Source organism: Delphinapterus leucas, chromosome 6 (assembly GCF_059928025.1).
Source record: "Delphinapterus leucas isolate spDelLeu-1000000601 "Yukka" chromosome 6, BTC_Dleu_Yukka2, whole genome shotgun sequence".
Taxonomy (NCBI): domain Eukaryota; kingdom Metazoa; phylum Chordata; class Mammalia; order Artiodactyla; family Monodontidae; genus Delphinapterus; species Delphinapterus leucas.
In genome coordinates, this window is record NC_143134.1 from 77505868 (window position 1) to 77524153 (window position 18286).

At 38.5% G+C, this 18286-nt stretch overlaps 1 protein-coding gene across 7 annotated transcripts in view; it reads right to left on the minus strand.

Moving 5' to 3' along the window:
• Positions 1 to 11614: 11614 nt before the first annotated feature.
• ABHD17B (abhydrolase domain containing 17B, depalmitoylase) overlaps positions 11615 to 18286 on the minus strand; it is a 38117-nt gene continuing 31445 nt past the window's right edge. For all 7 annotated transcript variants that reach the window (XM_089913307.1, XM_022573512.3, XM_089913302.1 and 4 more), the window contains 2 exons: positions 15359 to 15538; positions 11615 to 12425 (listed from right to left, as the gene is read on the minus strand). In XM_089913307.1, the coding sequence (XP_089769433.1) occupies positions 12206 to 12425; positions 15359 to 15414 (276 nt within the window). In that variant the 5' untranslated portion in view covers positions 15415 to 15538 and the 3' untranslated portion in view covers positions 11615 to 12205. The remainder of the gene's footprint in view (positions 12426 to 15358; positions 15539 to 18286) is intronic.

An 18286-nucleotide genomic window follows, 5' to 3' on the forward strand; every position in this document is an offset into this window, starting at 1 on the left:
GTTTGGGGACAATAGGACACTTTGGAGCCAAAGTGTCACAAGAGCAGGGGAGGACTGGAGGAGACAAAAGGTGCATTTGCTCCCGTTTGCTATGGTTCATCCAGCTGTTGCTGCCTTCCTGGTAGGACCATTATTTTAAGGCGCAACAGACAGTAATTTCGGTTGCTTTAGATTCTGTCAGTCATATAAATATGACCAAAGTAAGACACGAGCCAGCTTTTATCACAGAGTTGCACAGACTCAGATTGCTCGCTGCAAATTCATTTGTAAATTGGCATATTATCAAGAATAAAAACTCCCTAAAAATTATCTAAAAGTAGTTCATGGCCTGACCCTCTTCATTTCTAGATAGAGATCCACTTTTAGAACATAACCTTTTATATTTTTATATTCCTCTAGAGCACCAAAAATATTCCCACTTAGGATTATCATTTAATCTTCATAGTAAACCTGCAAGGTCAACAGAGTGAATACTATTAATATCCCCTTTAACTGATGATGAAACTGTGGCTACAAGAGATTCATTTGTATGTCTGAGTTTTCAAAACCTACCTACCCTCTCTTCTCCCCTTGTACTGTTAATTTTGCTATTTTCTTCTCTAATATAATAATTTAAAGAAATGGAAAATATGAAGTCACAGCTCTGAATTATGAGGCTATTCTATAAAACTTTCAAATGAAGAAAAGGAAAAGTCTTACCTCCTTGGAACATTTTCTTCCCTTATATTAATTTAGGTGTCAGGGAGCTTTTAGTTACCAAGAAAGGTAAAGATATATAAAGAGGGGAAGATACATTCTCTGCCTTTCAGAGGTTTTCAATCTAACAGATAAGAAGGTAGCAGATAGCTTCTTGGAAGGCAGATCTGTCTCTCTGGGAATCTTTTTTTTTTTTTTATGCGGTACGCGGGCCTCTCACTGTTGTGGCCTCTCCCGTTGCGGAGCACAGGCTCCGGACGCGCAGGCCCAGCGGCCATGGCTCACGGGCCCAGCCGCTCTGTGGCATGTGGGATCTTCCTTGACCGGGGCACGAACCCATGTCCCCATGCATCGGCAGGCACACCCTCAACCACTGCGCCACCAGGGAAGCCCAATCTTCTTTTTTTTTTAAACAATGCTCTGCATAACACCCCGTTTAGAGAACTACCTAGAACTGGTAGGATCAAAAGGGATAGTACAGTGTCCAATAGCTCTTCTGTCTTACTCTAAGCGTTCTTGTAGGGGGGCTTCGAGTAGATGACTTCTGTGAAACATTGGAAAGGATCTGAAACAATGGTGCAGCCACAACAGCTACTGTTAGCTTTCCTTACGAGTCCTTTTACATTCTTTTAATCATTATTTTTGCTTATTTCTCTTAGGCTCTGAAGCACAAAAATACAGAGACAAAATGTGACCAAAATAAGGGCTTAATGAGTGCTAAAGAGGCAACACGAATTCCTAATCACACTCCCCCCATTTTAGCCTGTTTCCAGCATGTTGAAACCAGTTCTACACTATTTACTCATATTCAAATTAACTTTTTTTTTTTAAATTCAAGACCCATTTATTCTCTAGTTCTGCCTACATGGAGACACCCTCCTTGAAAAGGCGTTGAATCCTTCCGTTCACTTTAACACCTTGTGCTGAAAACATGTGTTCCGAGGTTTCAACTATGAGATCCACATTCTTAAAGCACTAATTCTTAAGCCTCAGCTAGATTTCTCCCCTTGGATGGGGGGAGATGACCCAAACACAGAGAAGAACAGCTCAGGACTGTGGGCTCTGCTCACCCAGAAGACTTTGCAGCTCCCCTGACCACCCGGCTGGAGCCAGGATTAGGGTCCTGAGACAAGGGGCACCTGGTGGGCTGCCACCTGCTGGGCTGCTGCCACTGCCACCAGCCCCCTAACTCCTGTCCTCTTCACTAGACTGGCTGTCACCTCTAGTTTCCCTGGAGTTTGGGGATTCCAGACGGTCTCTGCTCACACTTCTGTATCACGCCTGCTGCCTCAGAACTGCCGATCCACACCAAGGGGGAAAAGCACACAGAATTGCTTTTCAGCACACCAACGTTCCACACAAAAGTTATTCTATAAGCCTGCAGGTTCTTTTTCATCAGAGGACATTCCCAAGGCCATGACTTCCCTCGGCTCCCCACTGCCCTTACCAGCAGACTGGACTTGTGTGGCCGCCGTGCTGAGTCGGGCACACCCCTCTACCCCCACCCCCCGGCTCCACTCCAGCACACTCTCCTGGAGAACTGAGGACGGTGCCCTGGCCTCATCAGCAGGATCTGTCCCGAAGCCAGTCCTAGAGTGACAAGAGCCACACCTGCAGGTCTATTCCACTGACCAGCCGCACAGGACCGAGCTGGGCCCACGGATCTTGGTCTGGGTTGTGTTGGATGGTCGTTCTTGCCCAGGTTCACAGGCCAACAGCCGCCGTCCTTCCTTCCCTGCTCATCACCGCACCAACGGCTCACTCCTACCTGCTGCCGTCACACGCCTGGCAACCTCGTGTTCGGGGCCAGCCAAGAACTGAGACCCCAGCAGCCCCCTAGTTCCCAGCAGGCAAACTCCCCATTAAACTACTGCTGCCTAGCCGTGTTCTGGAGGCTTCAGAGCCGGGAAAGTGCGGAGAGCATAGCAGGCCGCGGCGCCCCTGCCCCGGACCCGTGATGCTCCGCGGAGGCGCCGGATCCTGGCGGAACCACCACCCGCAACACAAGCGACCTCTGCGCCCGCCTGTTCCGCGGCCCCGGGCGCACCTCTGGCCACCGCGACCCTGGACGGGGGCGCGGGCGCAGGGCTCGGACGGCGGCGGGCGCTGGGTTGGGCGGGGACCCAGGCAACGGCCCCGAGGCCGCGCGGACCCGCCAGGCCCTCCTCCGTCCCCGCCGCCCGGAAAAGCTCAAATTAACTATTCTTTTTTTCAACGTTGTTCTTTAAGTATCTCATGAATTGCAGAATATTCCTTAATTGGCAAGGTGTTTGGACTCATACTTACCCTGCCTTGCTCTGATTATGTAGCTTTGTTTGGAAGGATACCGGACTCTTAGTAGCCCTACCCACCATGTTGCGCTGGTTACGAAATTCCTGAGCCCCCTTGGGCGACGCCCACCTGGGCCATGGGACCTGTCCCAAACTAGGAAAGGCATCTGGCCAGTCCCGCTCCCACCCTATAGAAGGAAGGAATATGTGCCTCGACTAATCAGAAAACGAAATTTTCACCTCGGACCATTCCTTTTTTTTCTGGCTATAAAAACTGATCAATAGCACATGTTTGGGCTCGACTCTCCCAGACTACTAGAAGTCTGCCCACAGTTCTGGCAGCGACCTTTCCTTCTAATAAATTCTATCTTCTTTACATTCTGCCTTGTGTCTGGAAATTCTTTTCCAACTCGCGTTAGGACCACGACAGTTCTATTCCATGTTCGTTGATGTTTTCAATAGCTCAACCTTTTGTCTTCATGATTCTAAAGAGAGCACTTTCAAATCCATCATTCCAGTCGATGATGGCTATTAATTAGTGCTAAGCTCAAGGCTGGTTGATGCATGCTACCACTTCATATGTTCTCTTCGGTTTCTCAGATTGGTAGTAAGTCATTTAGAAGCTACTGTTTCAACATTGGCAAAAGTTGGAAATGGTATGTTGCTCTGTTTCTTGAAAATTCATGACTTTAAAAAAAAAAAGAAACATAGAAGATAACAGCAGTAACATTCACCAGAGAGCAAGCTCCTAGCAGCCAGCCCTAGAAATCCAGATCTTCTGGATAGAATCCGATCCGCTGGGCAGCCAGAAACTAATTCTTATCTCAGGGTGGGGGTAGCTTTGGTCTTGGCTGTCTGGCTGTAGCTCATAGCAGAGTCAGGGCCTTAAGCGGAGCCATGTTGCTCTTAATTTAGACATAATTTAATAAGTTCAGTTTTCTGATATCCTAGATCATCTGAATAGAAACACAGAAAGAGCAAGTTAGAGCAGAAAAAACAAGCTCACAGTAGCATGTAGTGACAGTTAAGACAGTGAAAGGACAACAGAGGAAACTGGAAAGCAAACATAAAAATCTAAAAAGTAAAGCAGCCTGGGGCTCGTTAACATAAGAGCAGATGTCTAATTCTGTAATCTTTGCAGCCCTGGAACTGAGAGTACCAGGGGAGGACAGAAAGAAAAAGAACTTTTGAAAAATGGCAAAAACTTCTCAAATTTATTGAAGAACAATAACCTACACATCCAGGAAACTCAACAAGCTCCAAGTATAAATGCAAAGAGATCACAAATAGACACATCATAATACAAAACACTAAAAGGCAAAGACAAGGAGAAAATCTTGAAAAAACCTAGAGAAAAACATTGCATCACTTAAAAGGAAACAGCTCACTTCTGCCTTATTAAGAAAACCATAAGGAAGACAAAATACATGTACAGTACCGTACTGTCTTTATTGATACCACAGGTTTATATTGTCAGTTTACAAGATGAATCATCTCTCTGCCAATACCTATATCAGTATTGTCTTATATGACACAAAACACTGTAGATGTTATATGTATTACTAACACTAAATATCAAAACTGAAAAGATAATGTGAAAAAGAAATTCATATTTATTTACAGGTATAATGATTCATGCATTGATAACAAAGAAGCAGCAATATGTTTGCTTTATGGTAGCCTAGTGTAATCGCTACAATTGCTTCAAGGTAGACTAGCCTATACACAAATGAATGAACTGTTATAAAAATTGTTATGGTATACAGTATTATGGTCCTATTCATAATACAGTATTGGAAACAGTTATATTAAAAAAACTCCACTTACCTGTGATGATAAGCTGATATGTATTTTCTCCAAATATGAGAGAGAGAAGCATACTGTACAGTAGTGTAATTCTTGAAAGCAAAGTCATAAAACAGTAAGAAAACTAACACATTATTAATTTTATATTAAATATTACTCACCTTATGCCTATGTAAGGATAGGCTATCCACTTCAATACAAGTCTTGCACACGATGTTCTATATGATGGACACTTAGGCAATGATAATGATGACACAAAAACGTCTCATACAGTTCTTGTCGTACAGTTATTAGACTTTCACATGAAGACACTCATACACAACAGATACGTTTATTAACTATATGGCGTAATGATTATTTACTATTCACTAAGAGGAAGTGAATCATCATAAAGGTCTTCATCTGCATCTTCTTCATTTTGGGTAGGCTGAGGAGGAACAGGAGAGGTTGGTCTTGTTTTTTCAGGGGTGACAGAGGCAAAAGAGGTGGAGGAGGTGTGAGGGGAGGCAGGAAAGGGAGGTGCACTTGGTGTAACTTTCTGCAAATACACAGTAATTTCTTTCTGATTTTTGCTTTTTCATTTCTTTAATGAAAAAAATGGTACCAATCCTTCCTCCACCATTTGCTTTAGTTTTAGTGCCCATATCATAGAAGGTCCACGTCATAAAAGAAGTCAAAAGCAGTCATGAATAATCAGAACCCTTCTGCCAGTTGTCTAGTGTCAGTTTGTTTTATGGCACTGCTTCCTCTACATCTTCTTCCTCATTGTCTGCTACTGGTTCGGAAGCACTCTGCCTGCCCCATCAAATTGTCTTCTGTTAAATCCCCGGGTGTGGTGTCTATTAGCTCTTGAATTTTTCTAATATCCATATCTTGAAATTCTTCATCCCCACTTTTTTGCCATATTCAGTGTCTTTCATGATTTCCTTGACTGGTTCTGTCATAAATTCTGTGAAGTCATGCACAACATCCGAACAGTTTTCTCCAGCAGGAACTTATTGTTTTCGGCTTGATGACTTGCACAGCTTTTTCCATAATGATGGCATCTTTAATGGTGTAATCTTTCCAGACTTTCATGATGCGCTCTCTATCAGGGTTCTCTTCCATAGTGTTGACAATCCTTTTCCATAGAGTACCATGTGTAATGAGCATTAAAAGTCCTTACAACTCTCTGATCTAAAGGCTGAATAAGACATTGTGTTTGGGGGCAAGTAGACCACTTTGACACCTTCAAGCATTGAAATCATTGGGTTCTGGATGGCCAGGGGCATTGTCCAATATCAAAAGAATTTTAAAAGGCAGTTCCTTACTGGCAAGGTACTTCCTGAATTCAGGGACGAAGCATCAATAAAACCAGTCCAGAAAAACAGTTCTCATTGTTCAGGCTTTCTTGTAGTGCAATCAAAGGACTGGCAGCTGGTATCTATATTTTCCCTTCAAGGCTTGGGGGTTAGCAGCTTTATAGACAAGGGCAGTCTGGAACATAAACCCAACTGCATTTGCACAAAACAGTAACCTATCCCTTCTTGTCTTAAATCCTGGTGCTCATTTTTCTTCCTTACTAATAAATGTCCTTTGTGGCATTTTTTCTTTCTCCTCAATGATATTGGTATTCTTTCTCCTCAATGATTTTCTTAATGGCGTCTGGGAACTTGTTTGCTGCCTCTTGGTTGGGAGGAGCTGCTTCTCCTGTTATCTTGGCATTTTTAAAGCCAAACTTCTTTCTAAAAATTATCAAACTATCCCTGGTGGTGCAGTGGTTGAGAGTCCGCCTGCCGATGCAGGGGACACGGGTTCGTGCCCCGGCCCAGGAAGATCCCACATGCCGCGGAGCGGCTGGGCCCGTGAGCCCCGCGTACCGCAAAAAAACAAACAAACAAACAAAAACATAGCAACATAAAAAGTTACCTTTCTAAGGAAAGGAAAAAACTCACCCACAATCCTATTACCTCAACACAATAATTTTTCTTTGTATTTATTCTCTTCTGGTTTTATTCCAGAGGAATTTACATTTTATTTTATGGAGGTATAACCATTTATATTTTTTCAGTTGATATTACACTGGATACTTCAGCAAGTTTAATTATCATTTTTGATAGCATCACATATATTCAGAGATATATAAGCTATTTTCTCATGTCTCGCTCCCATCTGCCCATTCTATTTTCTATTGGTGGACTTAGAAGGCTCAAGATTTTCAGATTCAAACCAGCTAGGAAAAAATAGCAAAATGTAAAACTTCGGTGAAGTAATATAGCCTCTTACTTTACCAAAGCTTTAAAACTGAACTTACACAATTTGAAATTAAGTGTTTAAATATAAATACAAGTTTCATCTGAATAAGATGTTTTTTTCCATCTAATATTTATAATGTAAAATGCTATTAGAAGTTAAAAGTTTTGATTTATAGTCTATGAATCCACCATACTCTGCAGGTAATCTGAAAAAGAGCAGTACATTTAAAATGTTTGATTCAGATAGCCCTATATTCATAAAACTACCTGCTACCTTTATTACCTCAACTAATATACTGCATTAAGCAGTAATTTTGGAAAAAGAAAGTTCAACTCTGAATTAATCAAGTAGTATAATAGTTGAAATTTGCATTTTTATCAGCACGTACAAAATATCACAAATTATTTTAAAACAGCTTTTCTCCCAATTTTTCTAATATAAGTATGTCATTTCTTAAAGCATACTATTTTCTTTCTAGGAGTGTTATAGTTGTATTATGCAAGTTCAGTACGTGGCCTACAGGAGGAAATAAAGAGGGAGAAAAATAATTTAAGGTCCATCTGGCTTCTAATGTGATAACCAGTTTAAAAGACTTTAGCTCACTGATATTTATAAAGACTCTATGCTTTACTTCCTGTTCTCCCCCCATCCCACCCCGGCCAAACTCTGTCAAGTGGGTCACTTCCAGGATAGAGGTATTTGCTTCCTTCCTTATTACTCAACCAATTCAGCCAGAGGCATAACCATTTATAGATGCAGGAGAGACCTCTCCGTTCTGCAAATTATAACTCAATTCCAGCTATCATATGCATAATTCCTTTTTTGGTTGCTGGACATTTGGGATATACATTATTGTTAGAACGCAACATGCTGTCATGTATTTAAACATACTGCCTGTTTTAAACCAAAACAACACACTTAAAGCCCATCCATCACCAACTAGTAACAACCGCTTTGATGCTTTTTTCAACATAACTGCTTATTCTTGGCATGCTATAATTTGTAGTAAATGTGCTGCTGAAGTAAACATTTGATTGTTTATTCATGTGACTATAGTTACCATCTTCACTAGGTTTTAACACACCAAATAGCTGTTACTGAGCCTTGTGAAATGGATTAGTGTTAAATACTTTAAATATAGAAATAATTAATTTGAGAAATGTTAAAGATACAACCTATCAATTTACTATTCAATGAATAACTAGCTGATATGGAGAACTCTAGGAGCCATTTAAAAATACTTATGATTAATGTTGGAGAGCAAATAAGTTTATGCTGTATTATAGCTCAAAATGATCATTCACGTATTAGTCCAGATAAATTTGGTTAAGAGAAGATAATGAGAGATAGTACAATTCTTGACAATTAGATTGTAGACCTTGGCAAAGTAACTTCTCGTTTGGGCTTCCTCACTTGTAAAATGAAGGGATTAGGCTTTATTATGTCTAAAGTTTTTAAGATTTAAGAGTTTATCTGACTTCCCATAATAGCTGTTCTTGAAGTTAAGTTTTTGCCATATAGCATGTCTGCTTGCACCAAGAACATCCTATTTACATGACAATTAATCTGTTTATAATTAAAAATTCATTTTCATTTATTAAGCTTTCTTAAAGTGAGCAAAACCCATATATTTATAGAAATCACCAAGAAAAAAACTACTGTGGAATATATTCTTAGCTGGAATATAGAACTGGTGATTTTTATTAAGTTAGAAGTCTGGGGAAAGTGTGAAGACGATAAATCAATTTATTTAAGTTCTTATTCTGCTCATTGTAAGATATTGTAGGAGTTATGTACACTGCTGACCCTTATCCCAGGATTAACATTGCTATTCAAATTGCACAATGATGGTATGCACAAAAGCCACATATTGAAATATATTATTGGGGCTACTCTACTCAAGGAAGGTTAAAAACTGATATGAGTCATTACATATGAATGGGGCTGAGATTTTCACATTACATTAAAAATGTAAGGGATTAATCAGTTCCATCTTTTCATTTCTAGTAGGAAGTTGTGGTCCAAAGAAGTGACTTGTCAAGGTCACAGATCTAACTACTGTCAGTTGAGAAGAGTGCCCAGATCTGATTGCCAATTCTACATCATACTGTCCTCCTAGATGCCAGAGCAGGCAATCCTTTGATTAGGTATAACTCCAAATGGAATATAAAATCTTAAAGGCACTTTAAAGGCAGTCCATGTAGCTCAACTTCTCATTTAAATCTGAAATTTCTTCTGTAACACCATGTCAGATGTCATTCAGCTTCTACTCCAGTGGTTAACATACTCATTTATCCTTCAGACGTGATCCCTTTCCTTGATGGACAAAGAGCCATAAACTCTCTTACCCTGAGTTCTAATCTGCCATTTTGCAACTTTCACCTAGTTCCACCAAGCCAAAAAGGGTAAATTGTACATACCTGTCAAATATGTGAAGACAAAAAGGGTAAATTGTACATACCTGTCAAATATGTGAAAACAGCTATCATTCCTTAGTGATAATAATCCTTCAGTTATTCTTTGGGTTTCAGTTTATGGGATTCTTCCCAACTTGGTAAAACACCCCAGGATTTGCTCTAATTTGTGAATATCCTGTCACTGTATCCTGAAATTATTGCAGATGTGGTTTTTGACCAGCACTTTGTATATAAGATTTATTTCCCCATGATCAATTTTTCATCACCATCATCTTACTTCAGGTTGTAAACAATTGGCTCAAATATTATTTCCAGGAAGTTAAAATCTCTAGATATTTTTCTTTTTTTATGTTTTTGCTCCATAGTTTTTTTTAAAAAAATTGATTAATTTATTTTTGGCTGTGTTGGGTCTTCATTGCTGCGTGCAGGTTTTCTCTAGTTGTAGCAAGCGGGGTCTACTCTTCCTTGTGCTGGGCGGGCTTCTCATTGCAGTGGCTTCTCTTGTTGCAGAGAACAGGCTCTAGGCGCACAGGCTTCAGTAGTTGTGGCTCATGGGCTTAGTTGCTCCACGGCATGTGGGACCTTCCCGGACCAGGTATCGAACCTGTGTCCCCTGCATTGCAGGCGGATTCTTAACCCCTGTACCACCAGGGAAGTCCCCAGATATTTTTCATCTATAAGCTCTTGACAAGTGTAGTTTCATATTTTTTTCAACGGTTTTCTACTATTTCTAGAATGATGATACCATATGTGATTGTGCTGCTAACTAGCTTGTCAGCCGCCACCCTCATCCCTCTGCCATCATTTCCCCTTGACCTCTGACCAGTGTTCTTAATTTCAAACCCACCATCCTTCCTCTAGGCTTCCACATATTGTTCCCCTCGGACCACCCAGGCCCAGTGTTTTCCTAGTCATCCTTCAAAGCTCAGTTCAAATACCACTTCTTTGTGGGACCCCTCCTTGCTCTTCTTCCCATGTTCCCTCAAGAGCACCTTTTACCTATTATAATACCCTACAAAGCTCCTTCAGCCTTATACAAACAGTAATAATACTTGTGCAATAAGGTGTCTGTCTCAGTTATACTGTGAAGGCTGCGAGGACAAGGTTGATGTCTTTTTTTTTTTTGATGTCTATCTTTATCTGGCATAGGGTTTTGAATGATTTAAACATTCAATAAGTATCTGTTGGATGAATGAATGAATACTGAATTAGTGTGATCAATATTTTGATTTTCCCAGGTGATCAAAGAAAACAGTTAAACTCTAGGGTGTATGTTGTACAAAGAAGGAAACGTATAGGCTTTAAGACAATCTTGAGAAGGAAAAACCTCTCTAAAAGAAAGAAGGAATAATAAAATTTAGGAAACTATAGATCTATGTACTATAAAGATGAATGGTATTTTTTTTTTTAGTCCCTGTACTAAGTAAGGAGTGAGGAGCATGGAAGAAGGAAAACGAGCACAGCTGAGTGGCATATTTTTGTTTTACTGTTAATTTGACACATCTGAACCAAAGCATTCACAATACTTGATATACTTTGAAGAGAGTCATACACTATAGTCTTAGACATAACCACAGAACAAGCAGAACAATTAAAACTACATAAGGCCTTAAAATATATCCACAGTGTGTATTATTTCAATATTCATTCATTTACAAATTAGAGTACATACCATTAATTTTATTTTTATTTTTCTTTCATTGTTTTATTCAAGCAGGATTCATTCAAGGAAAGGCAACTTAGTTTTTGTGTGAGCTTTATTTTTTTCACTACATTCGTTAATATAAAAGTTATGACGTTTTCTTATCTCCTGCATCCAGGAGTAAATCCATGAAATTCTCGGATAGTAATCCAAAACAACAGGTCCTATTCTTAAAAATAGTCAAAGTGAAAAGGGATCAAATAGCCAGTCTGTTTGTGGTCTTAAAGAACATCTAATGGACTTTCAGGTTTTCTAACAGTGACAGTATTGCATTTCTAAGAGATTAGTCAAAATTTAAAACAACATTGCGTACAAAATTATTCTTGAAGCTCTAAATGCCTTTTAAATTACTAAAATGAAAATTTTAAGTAGTTGCCTCACAGTACCAAACTTATAAATCAAAACTAGTTAAAATTCAGTGCTATTGTGACTTTATCATTTACAAGGTAACTAGTGGGTAAATTAACAAATGGCATAAAAATTAAGACTTACATCATTTTTTTAAAAGGAGAAAATGTATGATAACCAGGGAATACAGAAAATTCAATGTATTTTACAATAAAATAACCTTTAAATCTCTATCCCTGTACAACAGGGTTTAGGTCATCTTTAGTGAACTTGCATGTTTTCATACGGTTTATTCTGAGTACTTTAATTGTTTAAGATATACAGCTTTTTATTGAAAGAATATTACATTTGTATACCAGGATAAGATTTAGTACATTGAGATGTTTTAAAAATATTTATAAATTTGTTTCTGATATGCAAAAGCATTTGGCAATACTTTCATAGCGTTTGATCTTATAGAATTAAAATTTCATACAGTACTCATCTTGATGTTTAAAAAAAAATATTCACAGAAAAAATATAAATTACATAGCCTGACTGCATGATACTGTTATTTCCAGTTTCTAGTTTGGTAATTAAAACCTTCATTAAGTCTGTTAACAAATCATTACCTGTACATTTATGAAGGCAACTGACATGATTTGCAAACAAAACCTTCAGGTTTTATGTTATTTACCAAAGAGTGCAGTTCAGCAAGAAAGAAAACCCAGTATGCAAATTTTCAGAATATTTTACAAATTTACCAGTTCCTGTGACACAAACTGTTTCAATCTTTCAAGATACTGTCCATAAAGTTCCACATCATTGTGACCTGCCCCTTCAACCCACAGGGGCTCCACAGGTCTTTGGCAACGCTCAAACAATGCGAGGCCATGTGAGAAGTCAATGACTTCATCTTCAGTCCCATGAATTATTAATACTGGAGAGGTAATCTTAGAGATTTTGTCAATGCTGTAGGGAAAGAGGAGGAAAGAAGTCAACAAATTAAGTATGAAAAGGAAACAAAAAAAATTTTCTTGTGCTATATTAGATAATTTAAATATCAGAACCATCTTTGAATCAATTCAGAAGGGATAGATACCTCTTGGATTTCAAATATGATTCAAAAGTCATCTTTACATTACTCCCTACCTTAAGATTATCTGAGGACGTTAACTTCATGCACTTCTGTTTTGAGGGAATCACTCAATCATTATAGTCATCCTACTTCGCCTTTCTACAATGTTGATATTTTAGCACAGAAACTTAGGTTGCAAGGAGAGGAAGAAACCAAGGACCATTTCAGCTATGTGCTAACTTCATACCTCTCTGCATTCACATTTTTTTCTCCCTCCCAATATCCTACTAAAATGATAAGCAAAATATTTTTTTTGTTTTGGGTATTTACTACAAAAATAGGAAGAATATAATAAAACATAACATTTTGGAGCTGGAAAGCAGATGAATATGTGAGATAACAGATTAAAAGTATAGGAGAAAACATAATTTTTAAGAGGACAGAAGGGTAAAGTGAAGAACCAATCCAATTTATATCATGGAATACCCCCAGAAGGCTAGTAACTGACATGCAGATAAAGGCGGGTGATTCAAATCTACAGAATTTGTTCAAAGTCTGTTTAAGAAATAGTGTCCTGAACCCCCGCCCCCGCCACCCCAGTTCTTTTCTTTCCTCCTCCTTTTGCAGCTGGGTAAATGCCCTCTATCTAAAACTGGAAGGTTTGTGGACTAGGGGATTGCCGGACACAGTTTAAGGCAGAGGTACCAAATAGCAGGTAAACATATACATGTTGTCTGCTATGAACCCATTTTCCCTACTGGGCTCCCAGAATGCTGGCAGCCAAGCCTCCACCTTTTAAGAGATAGTTGTAGGAAGAGTCTTCTTTGGAGACTATATATCTGCCTTAAGAGGAAAAATAAATACTGACATCGGGGTGGGATCCCCAACTAATTGGCTTGGCCAGATCACTGGATAGTGAAACTCACAGTCAACAAGTCTTAATTCCCCACACTTCAGCTCAGCTCTTTAGTTCCTTACTCTTCCATATGAGCACACAAATAAGAATTATCAGACATCAGAGGAGATGTCACTTTACATATAAGACAAGGATCAAAATAAACAGTAAAAAAGGGCAACTTGGAAGAGACAAACAATACAAAGAAAAAACCTTACAAAGAACAATCTTTAAAAATTTTCTGAGAAAGAGGCGCAAGGCATAACTATAAAATGAGGACAGAATCTTGAAAAAGAAGAAAATCATCAATGAAATAATTCAAGGCAGCATTTGGTAAGGAAAAAATGCTTGGGTATATTATTTGCTGTCAACTCTTCAATAGTAGAGGAATTAAATAAAGAAGGAAACGTATGATCTTTTTCAAACAGTTTACTGTTAGTGCTGCATACTCTGTTGGTGCAGCTGAAATGAAAGAGGGAGCTAAACAGAGATGTAACTTGGCAATAGTTTACCCCAATTGTCTCCCTATCATTCCTACCATTCAGCGACAAAGTATAATGCACATACCTTCCAATCTACCATTTTGTAAAACAAAAACAAACCCCCAATAAATGTAAAAACCAAAAACCTCCCACAGCCTGCTCTGGTGATAATATCATATGCTCCCATATGCTTCCCTACCAAAGTAACCCCTTACTGGCTAATGAAGAAAAAATTTGTTTTTGAAATGACCCTTGCTGTTCTTATAAAGAATCAAGTGGTGACTTGGCCTTTGGCCTATCTATCATTCACAAAGAATCTTTGTATTGCTACCAATTTGGGAAAGGAAATAAGACTGAAATTTGCTAGCCTGTCACTTCTTCCCTTCCTTTCTTTGAGAAAAATAGGCCGTCAATTTTTTTGTAACAATGAAGAAGAGCTAGTGGGAACTACCATCCTGTGTTGAGAAGCATGAGGATAAGTAGCCCTTCTTTTAAATTTGTCTAACACGTTTGCAGACTTTGTGGGGGCAGTAATTATTCTGGCTCATTTAAGACTCAATATTTTCACAATTCACTTCCTTTGTAAATCAGATATCACTAATTAGACATCATTCATTCATTTTTTACAGAAGATTTAAAAAAAAATTTTATTTATTTTATTTTTGGCTGTGTTGGGTCTTCGTTGTTGAGCGCGGGCTTTTCTCTGGTTGCCGCGAGTGGGGACTACCCTTTGTTGCTGTGTGCAGGCTTCTCACTGCGGTGGCTTTTCTTGTTGTGGAGCACAGGCTCTAGGCACACGGGCTTCAGTAGCTGTGGCACGTGGGCTCAGCACTTGTGGCTTGCAGGCTCTAGAGCACAGGGTCAGTAGTTGTGGCACACGGGCTTAGTTGCTGCACGGCATGTGGGATCTTCCCAGACTAGGGCTCGAACCCGTGTCCCCTGCATTGGCAGGCGGATTCTTAACCACTGCGCCACCAGGGAAGCCCCGTTCATTCATATTTTATGCACATGTGTCTCATTTTCCCTCTACTTGTTCCTCTCCTCCAGTATTATGCACCTCACTGGATGGTACTATCGTCCATTAGCAGCTCAAGTCAGAAACCTGGGAATTATATTCAAATTCTTTTGTTTAGCATCCTATATACAGTCTGACATTCAGTTCTATCAATTTTTTCTCAAATTCACTCTCTTATCTCCAATACTAGTGCCACCATCTGGGGTATAAGGCTCTCAGCACTTTTCACTTGGGTTACTATTGCTCAAACACTTCAGCCTTCTGACAGATGTCCTGCCACCACCTTCCTCACAAAGTAATTTTTCCACAATTGCTAAAATATATGTAAAATAGGAGCTCATGGCTGAGTGAACTGTATCATGAATACCTTAAGTGATGGAAAAAAATTCCCTCAAAAGTTTCTTCGAATTAAACTATTTGAATATTAATACTTACTTTGGGAATGCATCAAAACAGTAGGTCTTCTTGGTATCAGGAAAAGCGACTCGCATTCCTGAGGTCAACGGAGAATGAAGAATAACAGCAGCACTCTCATACCGAGCAGCAAGATCCACAGATGGTACTGTCCCTATACTTTGGCCATATATAATCACATTTTCAGGGCGAATGCCATATCTACAGAGTCCAGAAGTTTAAAAAAAAAAAAAAAAAGAGTTGGAGAGTCAGACTGGTATGAAGTGTTCAATCACTACTAAGGACTTACTCTTAAAAAAGAATGACAGAATGAGACAATGTCAATAAATTTATATTTAAAACTTAAGTTTCTTAGTCATCACTAACATATTTAATGCCACAATAAAATCTATATTATTTCATCTGTTTCAAGTCTATCTTTTGGAAAAATAATGGCTGAGGTCTCTTAAAATTTTAATCTTAAGGAATGAATTTATTAAATCATTTAGGCAGTTCAATGTAGCATATTATTGACTATATTTGGAACATATTATGTCACTAATATTTTAATGGACTGATGTTTAATGGAGATTTAGTGTTTATTTTCCATTCAATGTAAAAAAGGTTCTTTATTTCTCTAGGCATTAAAAGTGGTTCATTTTATTTTCTGAAGTTGGTCATAGTGATGAAAATGCAACATATAGTTACAGTATGGAACGATGAATAAAATATATGTATTGTTTTAGCCAAGAGCAAATTACTTATTTTTCTTGAGATTTGCATTTATTTACCCATAGAAATGGACTAATGATTGGAAAGATCAATAGATGAATGAGAATTCCAAAAGTCACATGGGTCAGTGATTTATGAATACTTCCTTTAAAAATGATTCAGATTTAAATATATGAACTCAGTACCTCAATTATATTGGGTATATACTATGTTCCAGGCATTGTTACTTGTGTACAGTATAACTGTCCTAACTATAAACTACTGCAAGTGTAAGTGAGGTACTATAGGAGCTAATTACCTCTCCATAGTTTCTTCAAATCAGTCCTACAGAAGAATTTGGACCATGTCCCAAAGATTGGGTTCCATCTACTATAGACTGACTCTAAATGTAACTAAACTCAGAAAAACTTTTTTTGCACTTCCCTGGTGATGCACTGTTTTAAGAATACGCCTGCCAACACAGGGGACATAGGTTTGATCCCTGGTCTGGGAAGATCCCACATGCCGCAGAGCAACTAAGCCCATGTGCCACAACTACTGAGGCTGCACTCTAGAGCCTGTGAGCCACAACTATTGAAGCCCGTGCGCCTAGAACCCATGCTCCGCAATGAGAAGCCACCACAATGAGAAGCCCACGCACCACAATATAAGAGTAGACCCTGCTCGCCGCAACTAGAGAAGGCCCGCGCGCAGCAATGAAGACCCAACGCAGCCAAAAAATATAAATAAATAAATTCTCTACACAGAATCTTAAAAAAAAAATAAAAAAAAAGGTTTTTTCTTTGCAACAGACCTAGCTTCATAGGAATGAAGAAATTAGGAAAATGAACATTTGCAGCATCGCATCAGCATAACGCTTGGGGCTGCATGGATGCTGTTTAGCTGAACAGCAGAACTGTGGGTGGCAACAATGGGTTTTAGGCTAAAGCTAGCAATGGCAAGGCTCCAGAGTAGCTGAAGCAGCTGCCAATTTACTATCAGAGGACTCAAAGCAGTAACAGAATTTTAGAATAGTACACGTTAGAAAGGACTTCAGAGACCATCTAATCTAGGTTGGCTGCTTACTGAGCAGATGTTCAAAGTCAGAGTAAGTTAATGACAGACCGGTAATTAGAACCCAGGTATCCTGACTCCAGGTCCAGTGCCTTTTCTATTATAGCACACAGATAATGAGCTCAAATACTGTGGGGGAAAGGCTGCATAGTGAATATTCATACTTTATTTTCTGTTGATCCATCAGAAGTTCAGAAACATGGTTACTATAGATATTCAATTATCCTTAAAGGGAGGTTATTCAAATAATAATTATTTAAGTTCATTATTTTTTCCCTTCCTGGTTACTTAAGCTCTTTTTTACTTTAATCAAGTAAATGAAATGAAAGGCATGAATTCTAATTACACACATTTTATTAGATGACAGAATTCAAGAACTGGAAAGAATCTTGGAGATCATTTAACTTAAGCTCTTCATTAAATAGACTAAGAAACAGAGGCTCAGAAAAATTAAATAAAATTTCCCCTTACTAACTCTTCCAACCATATTTAGAGTTCAACATAAGAGAAATTTTAAGTCTGAAATTCTATGCTAAACTAGTATGTGGGACTAGGTAGCAATCTATCTGTTCTACTCCTAGTCTTCATTCATACTGGTCGAGTGTATAAAAAGATTAATTAACCCAGACTAGAAATCACTTAAGAAAGTTTCCTGTAAATTGATATCTGATAAGATTTAAAAAAAATAATAAAGCTGACCACTTACAAGAGGGGATTCTTTTACATAAACATAGAAAGAACACTTAACTGGATACTAACATGTTTTGCTTGAATAATTTATACTTTTGTGCTACTTGGAAGCACTAATAATGAAGGCTATCTGCTTTTAGCACCTTTAAAAGCTATACTAATTCACTGAAGTTGAATTATAGTATGTGAAGTATATTGCAATAAATCTGTTATTAAAAAATTATCATATTTTCCTGACAGGTATTATATATACTATATTCAACTGGTTGAATCTGAAAGGGAGAGCTCAGTTTTGTTTGCGGGCCTGAGGGGACTGACATGAGTATAACCGAAGCATTTTTTTTTTCTTTTTTTTTCGAAGCATATTTTGACTGTGGTCATTTAAGGTAGCTTTTAAGTTTATAAATTTTTACCGCTCTGTGCCTGCCTCCCTCCCACTCCTAAACTCCATAATTACTACTTACCATCTATTTTTTTTCTTACTTGTCAGAAATA